The 19,446-nt window shown below is 31.2% G+C and overlaps 3 protein-coding genes across 3 annotated transcripts in view; 1 reads left to right on the top strand and 2 right to left on the bottom strand.

Moving 5' to 3' along the window:
* The window catches only part of LOC117179375, a 133,876-nt gene that overhangs the window by 19,367 nt on the left and 95,063 nt on the right, over positions 1-19,446 (bottom strand). The gene's annotated exons all lie outside the window — the stretch shown is intronic.
* The window catches only part of LOC117180588 (guanine nucleotide-releasing factor 2), a 138,390-nt gene that overhangs the window by 114,672 nt on the left and 4,272 nt on the right, over positions 1-19,446 (bottom strand). The window lies entirely within an intron of this gene.
* Positions 6,142-14,517, top strand: LOC117179373. The gene is made up of 5 exons (XM_033371093.1): positions 6,142-7,010; positions 7,830-8,267; positions 9,653-9,845; positions 11,737-12,340; positions 14,062-14,517. Exons 1-5 carry the CDS (start codon positions 6,294-6,296, stop codon positions 14,228-14,230), a joined length of 2,121 nt encoding a protein of 706 aa, XP_033226984.1. The 5' UTR covers positions 6,142-6,293; the 3' UTR covers positions 14,231-14,517.

Genomic DNA, 19,446 nt, shown 5'->3' with positions numbered 1-19,446 from the left:
ACACTTAGAATTTTAATTGTTTCATTTTGTTGATTCTTTAATAAACGAATATATTTTTTGAATTTTGAAGTATAAACAACAACTGAACAATTATTGATTTCAATCAATAGCAATAATTTAACTGTCAATTTAAAAAGTGTTTATTTTTAAACGAAATTTAAAATTTTTCAATTATTCATTTTTCTAACTCAAAAAGCCTTCCAAATGATATGATTTGTGATATTTAGGAAATTATTGATCATTCTTTAATTTAGACCATTTATATTTTTCAATCAGAAATCTTCATACTATTTTTTATTTATGAACGTTTTAAATTTTGCAGTTTAACGGCTTTTATTTAAAAATGATGCATTTTAAGCTTCAATTTTACAAGTTTAACAGTCAAAAGAGATCCACTTTGAGTGATTTAATTTGCGATAATTTGCGATAAATACGATCGGAAAATTCCTGGACAAAATAAAAAATTCTTTTTCGCAAATGCCGTATATATAAATAACAAACTTATAGAAAAAATTAATAACAGAAATAATTTTTGAACAAAATGTAAAGGATTCTTCAAGAATTCAGATGTGACAAATCAAAATTCCAACATAAAAGTTTATCATCCAGAAAAAGTTGGATTTTTTTAAAGAAAAACAATATTTATTGTAAATAAAAAACATTGCAACTCATTGAAAAAGGCAAATTTTTAAGGAAATAGTTGAATCCTCAAACAAAACAGATTAATTATTAACTATGACGAATTTTCTACAAAATAGTTTTAACTAATGAGATGAATTTTCAACTAAAGTTAAGAATCTTCAACAACAACAAAAATGAATTTTTAACAAAGTAGTTCAACTGTTAATCAAGTAATTGGATTTTCAACCAAAAAAGATGAATTCTCAACGAAAATTGTAATAGTTGAAATTACAATTAAAAAGATTTTAATTTTTAATCAAAAAGACTTAAATTCATCAAAAAAGATGAATTTATAACTAAGTATTTCAGTCCTTAATCAAACCAGATTAATTTTCAACCAAACAGTTACATTATAACAAAAAAAGATTAAATTTGTACCAAAAGCGTTAAATTTTCAAAAATCAAAATTTTAAAATTGCCTTATAATCTTCCAGATTTTCTTCGACATTTTTTAGAAATCTTTATAAAGTTTTTTTAAATCTGTTTAAAATTCCTTCAAAAATTATTTTTTCAAAACGAAAAATCATTTAAATTTTGCTGAAACCTTTTCAAGTTTTGAGTTTTTGTTTAAATGTTCAAAGGTTATAAATATCTCTGAAATTTACTGCAGTTTTTTTTTAAATTTTCTAATCTTGCAAAATTGAAAATGATGAGAAAAAATGTTATTGACATTCTTTTCCAGCATTTCAGGAAATCTTTGAGGAAATAATTTTAAATGCTTTGAAATCTTTTGAAATTTTCTCTTCAAATTTATTTTTCAAGTTAAAGAAAAATGAAATTTTCCCAAGAATCTTAAGAAATTGTATTTAATTCTATCGAAACCTTTCAAAATTCTTAAAAAGCTTTTATTTCAAAATTATTAAAAATCTACATTTTGTGTACAATGCTTGAAAATCTTCTTAAGATTTAAATTATTTTAGAATATTTTCAAAATATTTAACATTTATAAATATCTTTTAAGAAAATGTAGCCTTCTTAAAAGTTTTTAAAATCGTGCAAAATAAAAACAAGTCTTAACGCCTTCCATATTCTTCTTCGAGATGTTATGAAATCTTTAAAATTTTAAATTAATCTTTAAAAAAACATAAATTATACAAAAATCCACAAATCAGTATTAAAAAATCATTTACAATTAAATTTTTATCTTTTATCGAAAATGAGTAGAAAAAATGGAAATCAATCATATCATGATATAAAATTATTAATAGGAAATTTTAATTTACAAAATTCATGGTACAGAAAATTCTTAATTTTTATTGAAATATAAACAAAAACTGAAAACAGCCAATAAATATCATATTTACGCAGTGTCGCAAATTTTCCGCAGAAAATAAACATTTATCAAATTTGGATTTATGACTATAGAAGTCCCGGCGAATTTCCAGATTTCCCGGGTTGCTTGATATCCTGTAAACATAATGAATTTTAAACAAAGTTTCTTTAGAATCTGAATTGTGTCACAATTTTAAAACTTTGTGATGGAAAACTTCAGTCATAAATATTCTTCTGGGAGTTTCTTTTTAGATGAAGTTTCCAATTGAAAAATACGAGATGTTGATTTGGCAAACAAAATAAAAGTTGTTGGGACTTCAAAGGTAATCGAAGAGAATTACTTTGAGCTCTGAAACTGAAAGTCTAAGGAGGAGTTTGTTTGATTGGAGGTTCTTGTATGCAGTAGGGTGGTCCTTCTACAGAGGTTTTACAGACCTTTTGTAAATAGCGCTTTATAGATGATCAACTCCTAACAGCGAAGAAGTCTTCATCGGAAATCGGAAACTGAGTAGCTGCTTTGAAATAGGGGAAAATAATAGGTACTATTTCCGGCTGTGGCACAACGACCGTCTGATCTCTGGGTGGATAATAATTATTCTAGTGGAATAATGGCATCTCGTTCAATACACTCGAGCTTCTCATATATAGTCTGGAGATCTGATTAATTGCACCCAAAATCGAATTATATCCTCTCGTTGAATTGGCTAAATTACACTATATACGCTTCCGCACTACCTCCCACGCTGGAAACTTATTATTGAACAAAAGAACGAGTGAGAATTCATTCGGAAAAAGTATAAGGGTCATTCTCCCGAAATTATAATTTTGGCTGCAATTAATTTTTTCTTTAATAGTTCATATTTCTGATTATTCTGGTTAATAATACTCTCAAATAATCAAAGAAAATAGATATACCTTTTTTAATTTGAAGCTTCTAAAGTCATATTTTTAGGCCGAGTCTAAACGTCCGCACTGTTCATACGTTTATGTACGTTGATAACACGGTCGAGTTTTTACGCACGGATCTGATAAAGAGAAGGAGGATCTGGAAAAGGGAAGGAGGCTTGGCTTATGTCCTCCCTTAAACTGAACCAGTGAAATTGTCACTGGTTAAATCAGTAAGTAGAATTATCACTGGTGAACCAGTGATTTTCCGAGCTTGACTGGGTGAACCAGTAAGTGACTTAACAAAAACAGCGTTACTGAATATTCCATTGATGCTAAAGGATTGATTCAATCAGTGACATAGCACTCCACGCAGCCAAGAATTGAACCTCTAGAGTTTAGTGTACTTGTACGCATGAGTTGCTGGTCGCGACTTTGCATTTAATGCGAGTGAAAACGAAATTTAATGTTTACTAGTGTTTGTGTTGTAAATATTTGGGGCCTAGCTGCAATAAACAGGGGATATAATATGTCTCCCTTGAAAGTGGGGACACCCCTGGCCCCTTGGGTTTGACTTTTACACGACGCGACACGTTCTAACAGTTAGGGGGAATCAAAACGTAAACAGTCAAGGCCGCCTGAACCGTTTACAGCCACTACGCTGCTGGTGTTTTTCAATAAAGATTCGCAACCCTCTTTCTCCCTGTTCCTCTGAGAAACTGCGAGGCCCCAGCAGTTCTAGGAATTACTAAACCGCGGGTCACGAAAACGCGGTTCTGGTGTATATTGCAGCTGACCCTCATTTATTGTTCTAAGAGTAAATTGCGGTTTTTAAAATATAATTTTGCAAAGGTTAGCACAAATCTAATTGTCATATTTAACCAGCTGACAGACGACAACATGTAAGACCAGTTGACTACTGTACTGAGCAATAAGTGAATCTCACTGATTAAACCAGTGACGGAATTCTCACTGCTTATTATTGACACACTTTTGGCTGTTTCAACCAGTGATATTTCACTTATTTATTTTAAGAGAGTTCGGACGTATAGGCACTACATAATTTTGAATGTGCATACAATGATTAAACTTTGAAGATTTATAATATTTAAAATTCTGCCACTTTAAAGAGTGAAAATGGCAGTTAATTCTTTTTCTTTTGTACAGAAATTTTTTTTTCATCATAAAATCTATCCAATTCTTGATGCCCAAAAACCAAAGTTGTTCAGCTTCCAAGTTTAAACTAGCAAATATTTTTAGAAATCCTAATAAAATCTCTTAAATCTTACGATTTCCCTTTTGATACCCCTTGATATATTATAAAATCGTGAAATTCCATGAAATTTAATATTTCCGAAAATCCTGTAAAATGTATTGAAAATAAAATAAGAAAAATACCTTGTGGTCTTTTAAAATATCCTGAACCCTCTTATCGGAGGTCCGTTAAGCTGGCAGGACCACATTGCAAAAATGGACTGAAAACCTATAGGGAATTTAGGGTTTATTTAGGGCTAATTTAAAGCCCTATTGCTAAATTTTATGCCTGCGTTTAAACAAAAAAAAGGTCGTCATGATAGATTAACGTTAAGCTAGCAGAACTACATATAGTAAAAAATTTCTTTGCTCTATAATTTAGGGCTCATTTAGGGCTCACTTAATGGCTCTGGGAATATAATAATGAAAAATGAACAAGAATGGTTCAAACCATTTTTGTTTAAACAATTCTAGTAAAAATCAATTAAACAAATTTCTTATTCTACCCTATTTTAAGGCTCACTTAGGGCTCCATGAATATAATATTCGAATTTAACAAAAAACGGTTTAAACCATTATTGTTTAAACAAATTTACCACAAAAAATTATTTTATTTTCGTTTCGTTTCTTTTCATTAATTTCAGGCTCATTTAAAGCTCCTAAAATATCATCGACTGAAGGTCGTGCGATATTTCCTTAGTCCCTTTTTTGTTATATATGGTGTTGTGCCACCTTAACGTTATAAACAATACGTGAGGAAAACCATACACTCATTTTTACTCCTCGCATATTTTAGCGCTCCCTTAGGATTAATTTGGGCCCGTAGTCTCAAACTTTGGGCTCTAGTATTTTTTGTAAAAAATAGATAAAAAATTGTTTGAACATTTAAACAAAATGTTTAATCATCATATTCCCAGAGCCCTAAATGAGCCCTAAATTATTCTATAAGGTGAATTTTCTGTAAAATCATTTTTATTACGTTTTACAGCAATCTTGAACTAACTTATTGTTAAGCTATTGCAAACACTATTTTTTACAAAAAAATAAAAAGCCCAAAATTTGGGACCACTGGCCGAAATTAGACCTAAATGGGCCCTAAATTGAGCGAGGAGTAAAAATGGATTGTATGATTTTCTTCATGTATTTTTTATAACGTTTAAAATTCCAGAATGATTGAAATCCTCAAAAATTGGAATATTTTTGATTGTCCTAAAATCTTTAAAATCCTATAAAATCCTTTCAAATCTTTCGGAATTCTAGGAAATTCTTTAAAACCGTATATTAAACGAAATATATGAATAAATCTTCAAATCCTTGAAATCTTATGAAATCCCTTAATTCTTGTGAGATTCATTAGACATCATAGAAACATTGTAAAATGTTTAGAATTTCTTAAATCTATTGAAATCGGTTCAAAATCACTTAAAATAATATTCCCGCAAAAAATCCTTTGAAATCTTTAATATTCAGTGAAGTTCCTTAAGAAAATTAAAATCGCTCTAAAACTTTTTAAATGCAATGAAATCTTTCAAAATCTTCATGAGGTTTTTGCAATAGGGTACCTGCTGAAAAAAATTTTCATTTTGTATTCAAGTTTGACTTAAAATCTAAAAATAGATAACCATTTTGATTCTTCGACTTTTTTTATTTGAGATTCAGAACCTTCGATTTTCTTATCGAAGCGAGTCAACAACTCAGCTTCCCTGTATTATTAAAAATATTACTTATTTATTTGTCTATTTGTTCTCGAAAATCAAGTATTCAAAACACATCCTTTTCACTAATGTAAAGAGTTGGTAATTTATAATTAAAAAAATGAAATTGTTGTAAAGCATACAACAACCCTATTAAAAAAAATTTGAAATCAAAATTATACTCTTACCAATTTTGAACGTTCTGAATTAAACAATTTAAAAATAAGAAAACAGAAAATAAAAATTAGCAAAATTTTTAAAAATTTTATAAATCGAAATTTTAAAACAAGAATCCGTAATTAAAAGAGGAACAGCAGCCTTCAAATGTCATCAAAACTGATGAAAGTGACAAATTAAATTAATTTATTTACGTCACTTGCTGCCATTTCCGTGATCAAACAATGTAAATCCACCATCTACATCTAGGTTTACTCCTGTGGAAATGTTTTCACGGCCTCTAAAATTTTTAAACTCAAAATATATAAAAATTCACACTAAATCTCTAAAATGGGTCAATTCGGGATGTCCGGAGAGGTTCGTATAGAAAATTTAGAAATTGACAGCTTAACAACAACTTCATCAGAAAATATCTTTCTGACGCCTCAAAATTCACAAGACCAATTCGCAGAAATACAACAAATGCTAGCTTCCGCAGGAACAAAATTTAAAATTAAAGAAATCCAAGATACCGAAATCTTCAAGAGTGCTCCCAACTCCAACTCTAACTTTTTTAAAGTTCTGAACTATGAACTTAAGACACAAGATTTGGTAGGATTCAAGTGGACACTAGGAATAAAGGAGGAATCTCCAGTCTTGAAGACACTTGACGGATTTGAAGGGGTAAAAATAGGTAAAATAAAATCTATAAACGCCACAGCCATGAACGCCAATATCAGTCAGGATCAATTTCTGACAGAAGAAACTATTCCTGATTCTGAGAGTCAACAAAATTCAGTTTATCCCCGTTTACCTTCCATGGATATGGTTGAATTTTTGAGGACAGAAATTCTAGAGAACATCCCATTCAATAAAGAGGATAAATTAAATTCGAATGCATCTTCCGTCGAGAAAAGGAGAAACCCTCGTTCCAAAAAACGTTCTACTTTAAAGCAGAAAAAACAAAATAGTTCCAATTACTTGCACAGTCCATTAAAAGAAGAAGCTTCGGAAAAAAATACATTGAAATGTATGAGTAGGAGCGCTAAACAGATTCATAAGCCCCAGGTAAATATAAAATAAATGTGGGAATGTAAGTTCTGTAGCTTTCCAAATGGAGTAATTTTAAAATGAGACTTAAGAAGAATTTGTGAATCTATTTTTAAATTAAAATTCGATTTTTCAAGCTAAAAAGTCCAATATTTTATAAAACCATTGAGTTTTCTATCAGAAAAGTTAAATTTTCTACATTAAGGTCATTTTCAACTAAAACTTTCTGCCATAAAAGAATGCCATTTTAATCAGTTAGTTGAATTTCAAAAATAAAATAAAAGACAATTTTCAAATAAATAGTAGAAGTTTCAGAAAAAATAAATTATTTTTAAACAAAAATATAATAATATATTTTTCAACCAATAAGAATGAACTTTTAACAAAAATAGTGGATTTTCATATTGGGTTCTATTAATTCAGTTCGCATTTAATGGACCAGCGGATAGTGACCATTTTTGAAGAGAATTGTGCAAATCGTGTAACAAGTAATTTTTTTGGGTATACAAATCCTCAAAGAACGTTTTGAAGTTGGGAAATATCTGCATTTTATTAAAAATTAAAAAGTCCATTTTTTGGTTTTACCATCCAAGATAAAAAAAAATGTTAACAAGCAAAGTTTTTTAACTCAAAAAGATCTACAAATTTTCTTTAGAACATTTTATTAATAAGATGCATAGTTTTTGTTTGAAAGTTTCTTGAAAACAGGGGAAAAAATAGGAATTCTTTAAAAAAAATAGGTAATGGCGTTAATAGGGTAAAGCGTGTGAAGTCTCGTATCTTTTGATTCCCTTGAAAGTTGGAGGTGTCAAATAATAACTTTTGTATACTCAACAGGGAAAAGTTCGAGAATCATCCTCTGAAACGGAAGAAGCAAAAGGAAAAGTGTCTGAAAATCAAGACCGTCCTTCTTCATGTAAGGTAGCTCTAAGATGCAGATCATGGAATGCGACCTCCAATGAACGTGCAGTGTCTGAGTTTAGTTCGAAAGTGAAGCCTTCCTCAAACTCCACAGAGAGACGTTCAGAAACTTGGAGTTTAGAGCACACATCACGCTACTCAACTCAAGAGGCTTCTTCAATAATTTCAAAGATCCATCGAGACCCCCTAACAATACCAAAGATAGGAAAATTCCAAGAAGTATTGAAATGCTGTCGTTCAAAGGGTACTCCTATGCCATCCAAAAACTATAGCTCTCTCGATCCCAAGTCTCAAAATGTTGGATGTGAGCAAAACGAAGATTTTTTCGACTGTCAAAGCACTTGTTCATTACAGGTTAGAGTATTTTTATAATTTTGAAACATTTCTTTAAAATTAGATACCTTTCGTGGTGTCGGATAAAAAAAACAAATTGTCGAACATCGAGGATTAGGAAATAGTCAACCACAAATTTTGTTATCCTCTTTTTTTATAAACGGGAACTTCTACAACTTTGGAACTTGTTTACCTGAACAGGAAATTTAACCGAAATTTATCCCGAACTTCGAGACGAGACACTTTCATTTTTATACGTAAAATTGAAACTAAAGATAAAAACGACGACAACAAGACCATGTGTCAAAAACATCATTTCACGAGGGGAATTCCACAATTGCTCGATTGCTATAGACCTATTTGTCGATAGTACGGCGCGATTTGGCAATTTAACCAAAAAATTCAAATAAATGAGAAATTTGTTTAATTAATGTACAAAATTAAAGAATAAAGATGAATTACTTACACGTAATGACTAAAAATAACACCTGAAAGAGAGAACCAGGTTTTTTCCTGGTATAATTTTTTATAGCAAGGAACAATTGAAATATTTCGCATTTAAAAAAATATGTCAAACCGCATTTGAAAGTCTTGCAGTACCCAAAACCAATACGGATATCTTTTTTTATTTGCTATATAGTTTTGTTCTCTTTCGAAACTGAACGATAAAAATGTAAGAAATATAAAAATTGACACAATTACGGTGATTATTACGGAAATTGATTTTTCTAAAAAAAAATCAATGCATTTATTAAAAATTTTTTTTTTTAATTGGATACTAATATAGTGATACAAGGAGTGCATATTGTGCCTTTAAAAACGTTATAAAAAAAGACTATAATTTTATTTTTATCAGACCAATAAAATTTTATGAAATTAGTTTTAAAAAAATGTTAAACTGGTAGATATATAATGCGTTTCTAGATATTTCGTACCTAACTTTCGTGATCAAACAACAATCATTAAAAAAATTTCACCTGTCCAAGTGGACAGTATGAAAACCAGGGTAGATATATTTTCAAATTTGAAAATCTTCTACTGAAAATTCAGAATTTTCATAATAAAATAATATTTGCTTTTCCGCATTTTGATTTATTACCGACTCAGTCGCCCTTATAATAAAACTAGTTTTACAGCAACCAGAGTAAGCGGGGGCAAAACAAAGTCGTAAAACGTAATTGTAGCTTTTTCTGTTGAATCTATAGCAGAGCGAGAGAGACCGATATTTTATGTTTCTTTTATGGTTGAAGGGTGGTTTATACTTTATAGCATTAGCAGCCCTAGAGCCTAAAACTAGCTTTTCCCGCATTATAGTACTCTACTTACTCCATCGAATTAAAAAAAAACAATGATAAAATTCTTTTTAAAAAATACCGCTCAAGTAACTAAAGGAAACTAATTTTCAGCAACCACCGTCAATGGAAAAGGAGTCCAACCCAGCAGCTTCACCAAACGATACACTCGAATTCCAACGTTCCTCTGAGAGCAATTATTCATCAAGTTCCAAATCACGAAGCACATTTGAACAACAAAGCTCCTCTCTCGATACTTGCAAAGTTTCTAAAGTACCAAAAAGATCGACCTCAAGATTGGTCGATTGTACAGTTCAAGTTTTAATTCAATATTAAAAATCTTCAGGGTGACCACTTAAACTTTTAAAAAAATTGAAGCTAATTTTCGGTTTTCATAGCCAACAAATAAATTCTTCCTAGCTGACTTTTAAGCGTTTCTTATTATAATTATTGTGCTATTAAGCCATTTCCCTTTCGGGGTAAGCGTGACTTACTTAATGAGGAAGAAAGTAATGTGGTGAAGGGGGTATAGATTTTTTAGCTTGATGTACAATTCCCGTGTTATTTATTTAAATAACACGTTCGTTTTGCAGTGAAAAGCCTCACTAAGTCATCATGTGAAGCTCCCCACTCGGGCCCATTAGTATCCAAGGCCTTTTGTTTTAGGCTTCATTCACTTCACTGAAACTTTTTTTATAAACTATTTGTCGCTATACTTTACTGCCCTGGCATACCATTTTAGCTTCTTTCACGCCCATGCATTTTTTCATGCAAACTCTTATGTTTCTATGTCCAAACCATTTCAACGAATTATATATAAGAATTAAACATTTTAGAACTCAAAGGTTAAATATTCAATGTAAATTATTGTAGAAGTGATTTCAGACTTCATAACTATCCAAAAATAGTAGACATTTAAATTAAAATGAATTGACTTTCGTTAAAAAAAGATGACTTTTCTGCTAAAAGATAAATTTCCAATCGAAAAAGACTGACGTTCAACAAATCGTTCGATTTTGGGTCAAAAAATATGACTTTTGAATAAAATAATTAAATTTTCAAGCACATAGTTGAAGTTTGAACCAAAAATGATTAATTCTAAACTAAAAGAAGTTAATTCTAAACCAAAAATATTATGGTTGACTTTTTAAATAAGAAGAATAAAACTTTTAACAAAAAGTGAAATTTTTAACAAAATAAATTATTTTTAACCAAATAGTAGAATTTTTAAATGAAATAGATGAATTCTGAACCAAAAATATAATAATAGACTTTTGTACGCAGGAAAAATTTGAGTCCGAAAGGACGAATTTTCTATCCAAAAAGATGAAAGTTCAACAAGAATTTTGACCAAAAAAGATTACTTTTTAACAAAATAGAGTTTAATTTGAAGAGAAAATGAAATTTTCACAAAATAGTAGAATTTTGAACCAAAAAATATAAATTTCAAACACAAAATACAATAGTAAACTTTTCAAATAAAAATAACTAACTTTTAACCACAAGAGATGAATTTTCAACCAAAAAAGATGTTTTTTCTACCAAAAAATGGATTTTTAATCTAGAAGAATGAGTTTTCTTTCCAAAAAGTAAAATGGTCAACAAAACAGTTGAATTTTCGACCAATAGGGTTGAATTCTGACAAATAAATATAATAGTCCATTTTTCAATTAAAAATTATCAACCAAAAATAGATAGACTTTCTTATTAGGTTTTATTAATTCATTGTAAGGTATATAATGAAAAAAGGCATTTTTTGATAACAGGGAAAGAAGGGAATTTTGTTGATAACAAGGAGAAAAGGAATTCTTTAAAGAACTGGAAAAGAGAGCAATAGTAGCCACTGATGTTGTTCCCACAATATAAAATGTGACGTTCTGCAAGAAAAGGGCCATACATCAATTAATCATTATGGTATAAAAAGAACATTAATTTTTTTAACGAAACATTACATTAAAAATGTTAAATATAAAATCATCTTTCATATTCTAACGGGTATCGCTGGTAAGAATGAGCACAATTTCACTCCTTTTTTTTTAAGTTTGCAAATTTCCCGGTTTTCAAAAAAATTCCAGAATATTCCCTGCTTTTTTCCGGTGCTCAAAATACCAGGCTAGTTCCGGGTTTTCCCGGTCAGTAGCCACCCTGAATCCTAGAAAAAGATGGTGACTCTCAGAATGATTTATTATTATTTTCAGCTCATGATAATAGTATGCCACCCTGGATGAAGTTTTGCAAGATTCCAAGTGCCGATTCCAGTATCGAGTTCTTACAGAATAAAATATCAAGTCTACTAAACGATGATCAAAACATGGATATGGTCATGGAAATGGCTAAGCTTGCAGAGAAAAATTTGGAGTTACAAGATAAGATTCTGGAAAAAGAAACGAAGATTGACAAGTTGGCCCAGCGCAGCGAGAGTGTCATCGAGAGATGTGAGGAGATTGAAATTGGTCTCGTGTCGAATCTGGTGACAACAGATGACACGATATCAAAATTATCGCGAGTCATGAAAGTTGCGAAACGTTTCCAATCGGAGAATAACAATCTTTGGCATCAGATAGAAAAGCTGAAGGACATGGTCAGTGAGAAGGATCGCAAAATAGCGAGATTACTTCTCTTGAAGAGCAACAGTGCCAAAAGGGATCAAATCAAATTCCTAAAAAAAAAAATAAACTACCTCGAGTCGGAAAATGGAGAGCTGAGCATTAACTTCAGGAAATACGAGAAAATGTGCAATCAGTATGAAAGAGACTTGGAGGAGCTCGAGAATAATCTTAGACATGCTGAGGATAGACTCAGGTGTGAACGGACAAACATGGTGTCTATAGTGATAAGCCAATTTGTAATTCCCGATTTTTACCGAACAAACTTTTGATCCAGTTTAATTTAAAGATGTCTTTTTGCTATTTAGCAATTATTTATTTTGTTGTGTCAAACTTATCCTCAATCACAGACTGAAGTGATAAATATTAATCGAAACTATAAATTACTTATCACATATATGAAAGCATCTTTTTTCCGAATTTTAATGCATATTCTCCCAAACTTGTTCGAATCCACATAAAAATTAAAGCGTCTTTTAAAACAAAATTATATTTAGACTAAATATTAGAGGTCGCACAAGCCCCATTCAATGAAGACGTATTTCCCATAAGGGGCCGTACTTAAATTACGTAACAGAGTATAGGCCGGCCTCCTCTAAGCACCCCTTCTCCCTGTAACAAACCTTAAAAAAATATTTCTGTACCCCCTTTACTATACTTCATTTATGGTTTCCACAAATAATAAAATATGGGGTTTAAGAATAATAGATATTTTCAGTATTTAAGATAATACATATAGTACTTTCACTTGCATTTTTATTCAAGAAAGATGCAATTTTTACTAAAATAGATGAATTTTTAAATTAAAAAAATTTTCAAAAAATAGTTTAATATTGATCCAAAAAAGATTGCTGTTAAATTTTTAACCAAAAAATATGAAGTTTCAATAAAACATTTTGATTTTAAACAAAAAAGAATTACTTTTCTAATAAATTTTCAAATAAGTAATACAATTTATCACTAAAAAGATAATCTTCAGGAGGAAGCAACTGAAATGAAAGAAACAGAAATAGAAACACAAGGCAAATAAATTACAAACAAGAATATTATATCCGAGTTACTTCTAAGCTTCATAAAAAAAAATTGCTAATATTGCCCAGGCCAACTTTTCATTTTCTCTGACCATTAGTATTTAAAGATCACAATCTTAAACTTGTATCATCTTTAACTTAGAATATTTTATAAATGTAATGAAACAATTTCGAAAGAAATTTGAACTGATCTTTTTTTAAATTATTGTTGGCAAGGTTCGTTTTTCACTCAGCGGAGGTTTCTTTGGCGCGTAATGGTAAATTGATATTAATTTTCTGTGCAATCACTGAGTTATTTTTTGCACGTGAAAAATCCCGAAAATAAGGTATATGAATTAAGGACCCCCCCCCCTAACATATCTTAATAACATCTTTCGACCCCCTCCTCATCTGAGCTGTTACGTAAGTTAAGTACAGTCCCTAAGAAAAAATACGTTATTGTTTTTGCACTCCTTAATTGAAATGATCAAATAGAATTTTTAATAGAATTTCTTGCATTTTGAATATTTTAAATTTTAATACAGTGAAAATCTTCAATAGCCCTCCCTTCTATAGCCTTTCCGATAATTGACGCCGCGCCGCATGTAGGTGTAACAGGGCTGCGCGGGGTGCGCGGGATCTGCGGCTGTCACTCAAGCGAGCAGTCAGACGTAAAGAAACAAAACCGGAGCAGGCTATAATGAGTTAGTTGCCACCCACCGTCAGCCCCGAAATCGGTGCTATAGAAGAGTTTCACTGTATTTAGATGTTTAACTTACGTCATAGTATTCAAAATTATTCTTTATTTCAGGATTTGTAAATGTACACACAAAATTCCTAAATCTGATGCATTTATAATGAAACAAATTCTGCATCAATAATAAAAAAAACTCATTTTTATATTTAGGTTGACTTTCGTTGATCTGAAAGGAATGGTTAAAAACCAAACAGCAAAACGCAAACCTCACGATTCCGGAAATATCACACGAAAGGACATCAAAAATGATTCCATTTCAAAGCCAGACAAAGAGACTGGAAAGGAAAATACAAAAAAAAAATGCAAAAGGTGCTGTTAGTGAAGTTACATCTGAAAATGCATATCCGACTGAAGTAAACAATTCATCCCACAAACCTAGTGAGCGTATTGATAAAAGTGAATCACAAACTGGACACAATCGTAAACGCTATAAAAGTCCTTTTAGGAAAATATCACATAAAGTAAATGGTTCGTCGGAAGTAAAACGTAGTCAAGGGGTTTGACGTTCGACTACGAAGACGAAGCTGAATATCCGAATCTCCTCTTGGCTTATAAATAATTTAGAGCGCACTTTTCCAGGCATTATAAATAATAAAGATCTTCTCAGTAAATCAGAGATTAATGAAGGAATGCTTAAAATTTTAAAAGCATTTTCAGTTATTTCAATATTTAACATATCAGTATGTAGTATTAAAAAATCAGTACGTGCGTCCTAAACTGCGACTCAAGACATAGATTGACGTGTAAACATTAAAGATGCACAGTAATACGAGATGATGAATTTTAAATGTATATGAATTTCATTTTTGCATTAAATTAAGTAAGTCATTTAATGTCAACTAGAAATAGAACTTAAGTGCAGTGTCTCGTATCTGAAATACGAGTAATATGTTAATTAACTGACAGGTATGTTGTGTTTGGGATGATTTTCATTCGCGTGCTCTGAAATTCAATTTGTGCTGGCAGAAAGGCGTGCGCGAAATGCGATGCGACGATGCGGAAACACTTGAATGAATTTCGGCGATTTTAGAAGAGGAGCCAAGAGATCAGCTGACAGTATCCAATATGGCGTCGATAGCGCTAGATAGTAGCGATGAACACTGAGCTCATGATAGTTGTTTCGTCAACGTTTCTTATTTTGATATATGTACTCAGATCTATAACGGATTTTGAGTATGAATAGAATAATGGTACATATGTGATAAAAAAAATATATGAAAAAGGATTGAAAATTGACGTTCTGTACCTGGTAGCTTGAAATGGATATAAGTGCCTTGTTTAGTGTCATTAAGCTCTTTTTTCCTTCTACTTATCTCATCTACTTGGAGGACCAAACAACTTGATTTAGTAGGCATAAATGAATAATTTATTCAATAGTCACATTTAAAACAAAATGTATTTCCTAAAATTATGTAATTTTTAATTTTATATTCATTTCATGTTCCTAATAATTGAACGATAGCGCATAAACGTTATGAATTTCAACAATCAGCTGACTTAAATTAACCTATAAGTTTCATTTCACACGCACATGTTGACGTAAAGTCAACAATCTTTCTGTTTTAAATTAACCTATAAAGTACATTTTACGTACATAAAGTAGCTGTCTTTCAACCAAGCGCGTTACTTAAAGTCATATTATCATCATCAGTTGACTTTCAACTGGCGAATGATCCTTTTGGTTACATCTGAAAGTCAGCTGCCTTTTTCTACTAAAATTCAGATTCTTGTATTACTGTCTGTACACTGATTTCTGTAAATCTTGATGGAGGCTTCTAAGCACACTTCAGAACAAATAATTCATTTTAAAATTGTTTAGTTAACAGCAGTAAAAAAAACGTTTAGTTTTTCCTTTCTCTTTAGGGAAAAGTTACCATTTTTCTTTAATCCTAATAATGAAGGTCTGATTTTATTATTCAAAGGATTCTCTAAATTTCTATTTGGGTTGATTTTATTTAAAAAATTAAATGAGAAATCATACAGTTATCATTGTTATAAACAATCATAGTTTTAATTTTAAATAACACCACCCAAATATAATGGTAGAGAATCCTTCAAAGAATAAAATGAGGCCTTGATCATTAGGATTAAATAAAAATGGTAACTTTTCCCTAAAAAGAAAGGAAAAACTAAACCTTTAAATAACTACCGTAAAATAAACAATTTTAACCTAAATTATATTTCTTCTGAAGTGTGCTCAGAAGCCTCTATAAAGATTCCCAGAAATTAATAATAGGTATTTTTTTCACTTTTATCAATCATTTTAAAGATAGGCAACTTTTGAGATTGATTGTACGTAATGTACATCCTTAAGGTGGTCCGAAATATCGATTTTTGATTATACGAGGTGTGTTCAAAAAATAAGGTGACTTTATGGTTTTCTAAATTAATATTCATTTATTCCTCAATATTTATGTTGTCCCCTTCAAAGTAATCTCCCTCAGATATAATACACTTGTGCCAACGCCTTTTCCAATCCTCGAAGCACTTCTGATAATCATTTTGTGGTATAGCCTTGAGTTCTTTCAGCGATGCAGTTTTTATCTCCTCAATCGTTGAAAACCGATGTCCTTTCATGGGTCTCTTCAGTTTTGGGAAAAGAAAAAGTCACTGGGGGCCAAATCCGGTGAATATGGAGGCCGAGGCATGGCTGTGGTGCTGTTTTTGGTCAGAAAATCTTTCACAAGCAACGATGAATGAGCAGGTGCATTATCGTGATGCAAAAGCCACGAATTGTTTTTTCAAAGTTCCGGACGTTTTTTGCGTATCACCTCTCGCAAACGGCGCATAACTTGAAGGTAATACTCCTTATTGACCGTACGACCTTGTGGTAAGAATTCCTGATGCACTACACCACGGTAATCAAAGAAGACAGTGAGCAAAATCTTCACATTTGACCGAACTTGACGTTCTTTTTTCTGTCTTGGAGTCTCAGGATGCTTCCACTGAGACGATTGGGCTTTAGTTTCGACGTCATAACCATATACCCACGATTCATCCCCAGTTATAACCCTTTTGAGAAAATAAGGATCATTATTAACTTCATTCAACATCTCCTGAGCGATGGTCATGCGATGGATCTTTTGATCAAAATTAAGCAGTTTTGGAACAAATTTCGCTGACACACGTCTCATGCCCAAAACGTCCGAAAAAATAGCATGGCATGAGCCAACCGATATGTCAACATCTTCAGCAACTTCTCTGATGGTAATTCGGTGATTTTTCAACACCATTTCTTCCACTGCTTGAACGTTTTCATCTGTTGTTGACGTGCTGGGACGTCCAGGGTCACCTTACTTTTTGAACACACCTCGTATGTGATACATCTCACTCCTAATTGGTTTGTTTTGCTTTAAAATATATATCCTGGTTTTTTACAATAGGTCTATAATATACCCCCCCCCCCGCCTTTTGAAAATAACGTGGCATTTCAAATAGAAACTATCAGTTTTCGCAAAAATGGAAAACAGAGAGTACTTTTTATTAACTTTTCATAAATTAAAATTAACCCTAGAAAGTCATACCTCCATTTTCGATCTAATAAGTCATTCTGGTTCACTGTGATAATCCTGCGTAATTTTTGATGAGGTGGCATTAAAAGACTATGCTGTCCAAAAAATCCACGAAAATTTTGAACTCTATTTGAAACATAGGAAAATATAATCCAGTAATAGGAAGTAGCTACATTTATTATTGGTATTTTTTTTAAATCGATGAAAATGGGTTTTTCTTTTTTTTCATGTCATTTTTCTAAAGTCATAACTTTTTAAATCTTGAATAGTTTAAGTTGTCAATATGGAGTTTTACTGTAAAAATATGATACTTTAGCGTAAAAATTAGTTCATAAATGGATCATTAAAAAAGGTATCTATTTCGCATAGCTTTAAAACGTCTGAAAATTAGAAGTAGTTTAATAAAAAAATAATCTTACTCAAGTGGATAAATGCAATTAGTACGTTCTGGCGCAATTGGTACATATGTGCACACGATGTTCATCGCACATCGGGCACCTGATAAATTATATTAATATATTAAAAATTTTTAATTTTCAAAGAAAAAATACACTTGTAATGCTGCACAAAGTACACTTCAGCCACACTAGGGTCACAGTGACCCTACGTTCACTTCGGACAGCTGCTAAGCCAACACTGATGCTCGCATCTGCCGGTAAATCAACGGTAGCTCCCGTATAGAAATTTCCCTATTTTGCTCCATTTAAAAAGTGGCACTGGCAAGGCCCAGACCAGTTTTTCTATTTTCAAATTATTCACGATCCATGATAAAAGTATTATTTTCAGTAAATAGTTTTTGATAAATATTGTGTACGCTGACGACTGAAACATAATTAATAGGAAAAGAAAAAACACTTTAGGCCTAGGTCGAATACGTGTTAAGAAACATCGTGCAAGACAAGAACCTTATTTCTTTTCATTTTGTTGATAAAAATAGAAATTTATTTATATTTTAAAAAATTGTGCTCGCCCAAGAAGAATGGGAAATATATTATTGGTAATTCTATAACATTAAAATAAGTTGCAAAAAAGATGTTTTCTGGGAATTTTTTAGATTTTAGATCATTAACTTAAACATAAACTGTCCCTATCCAACATTTTTTGTAGAAACTATTCAAGACGCTGAACAAAAAATACGATTGTTGAATTTAAAAAATCGTCGACAAAGTTGCCTTTATACGGGAGATTCTGAGTATACACCTATTATGAGAAGGCGAAATATATTGAAAATAAATATAGATAAAAGGAGAAGTTCTTGACTCAAGATGTAATGTGAAATGTCCCCAAATTAAATAATGAAGTATTTTTGAAGGCTTGATAGTCAATTCCATATGCAATTATTAAAAATTTATTTCTAAGTGAATACCATACATGTCAATTTTAAACTTATGAATAATTTCTAATACAGTTTAAATTTGAAAAAATCGAATTTTCTTTTTGTAATAAATTTAAAAGTTTAGTAAAGTTATCAAGTTTTTGCATAATTTAAAATGTTGCAATGTAAAGCAATTTCTAAAATTTTACTGGTCTTGAAAACGGGTTTTTTGCAGCATCAAAGACTGAAATATTAAAATATAATATGTATTTTCAGGAGCATTATACTAAATAAAATAAATTTCGTTTTCTAAAACTAGTTTTTGTTTATTACTATTATAATTTAGAAAAGTAGGACAGAGCTCAGAAAAACTGGCCAGGCCCTGACAAGTTTGCCCTAAGTAGGGCAAAAATCTGCAAAAGCGTTACACGCCATGTATGGCCCTTGCCAGTTGACCCGACCAGGGCCACGCCAAAACTAGGGAAAACCGGCTAGTGCCTTACCAGGCCCACGTTTATATTTCTAAACGGGCTACAGTATACATTCGAAACCGATTTATGATGACGTCGCAAGTTCCAGTCTCTAGCGCGCTGCAAAAGATATCATACGTTTTACCAGGTGTATACATATGAAACCGGTATTTTTTCAAGAAAAAAACACATTTATTTCAAGAGAATGATAACAAATATTTTATTCAAAGTATGCGCC

Source organism: Belonocnema kinseyi, chromosome 9 (assembly GCF_010883055.1).
Source record: "Belonocnema kinseyi isolate 2016_QV_RU_SX_M_011 chromosome 9, B_treatae_v1, whole genome shotgun sequence".
NCBI classification, from domain to species: domain Eukaryota; kingdom Metazoa; phylum Arthropoda; class Insecta; order Hymenoptera; family Cynipidae; genus Belonocnema; species Belonocnema kinseyi.
The sequence above is the reverse complement of the archived record's forward strand: the minus strand, read 5'-3'. Positions and strand labels throughout refer to the sequence as shown.

What these genes read in the sequence shown, in the direction of transcription:
- LOC117179373 (XM_033371093.1), top strand. Translation starts at nt 6,294, where the DNA reads ATGGGTCAATTCGGGATGTCCGGAGAGGTTCGTATAGAAAATTTAGAA. An exon ending in GACCTCAAGATTGGTCGATT is followed by an intron (nt 9,846 to 11,736) that starts GTACAGTTCAAG and finishes TATTATTTTCAG; the next exon opens with CTCATGATAATAGTATGCCA. An exon ending in CATGCTGAGGATAGACTCAG is followed by an intron (nt 12,341 to 14,061) that starts GTGTGAACGGAC and finishes TTTTATATTTAG; the next exon opens with GTTGACTTTCGTTGATCTGA.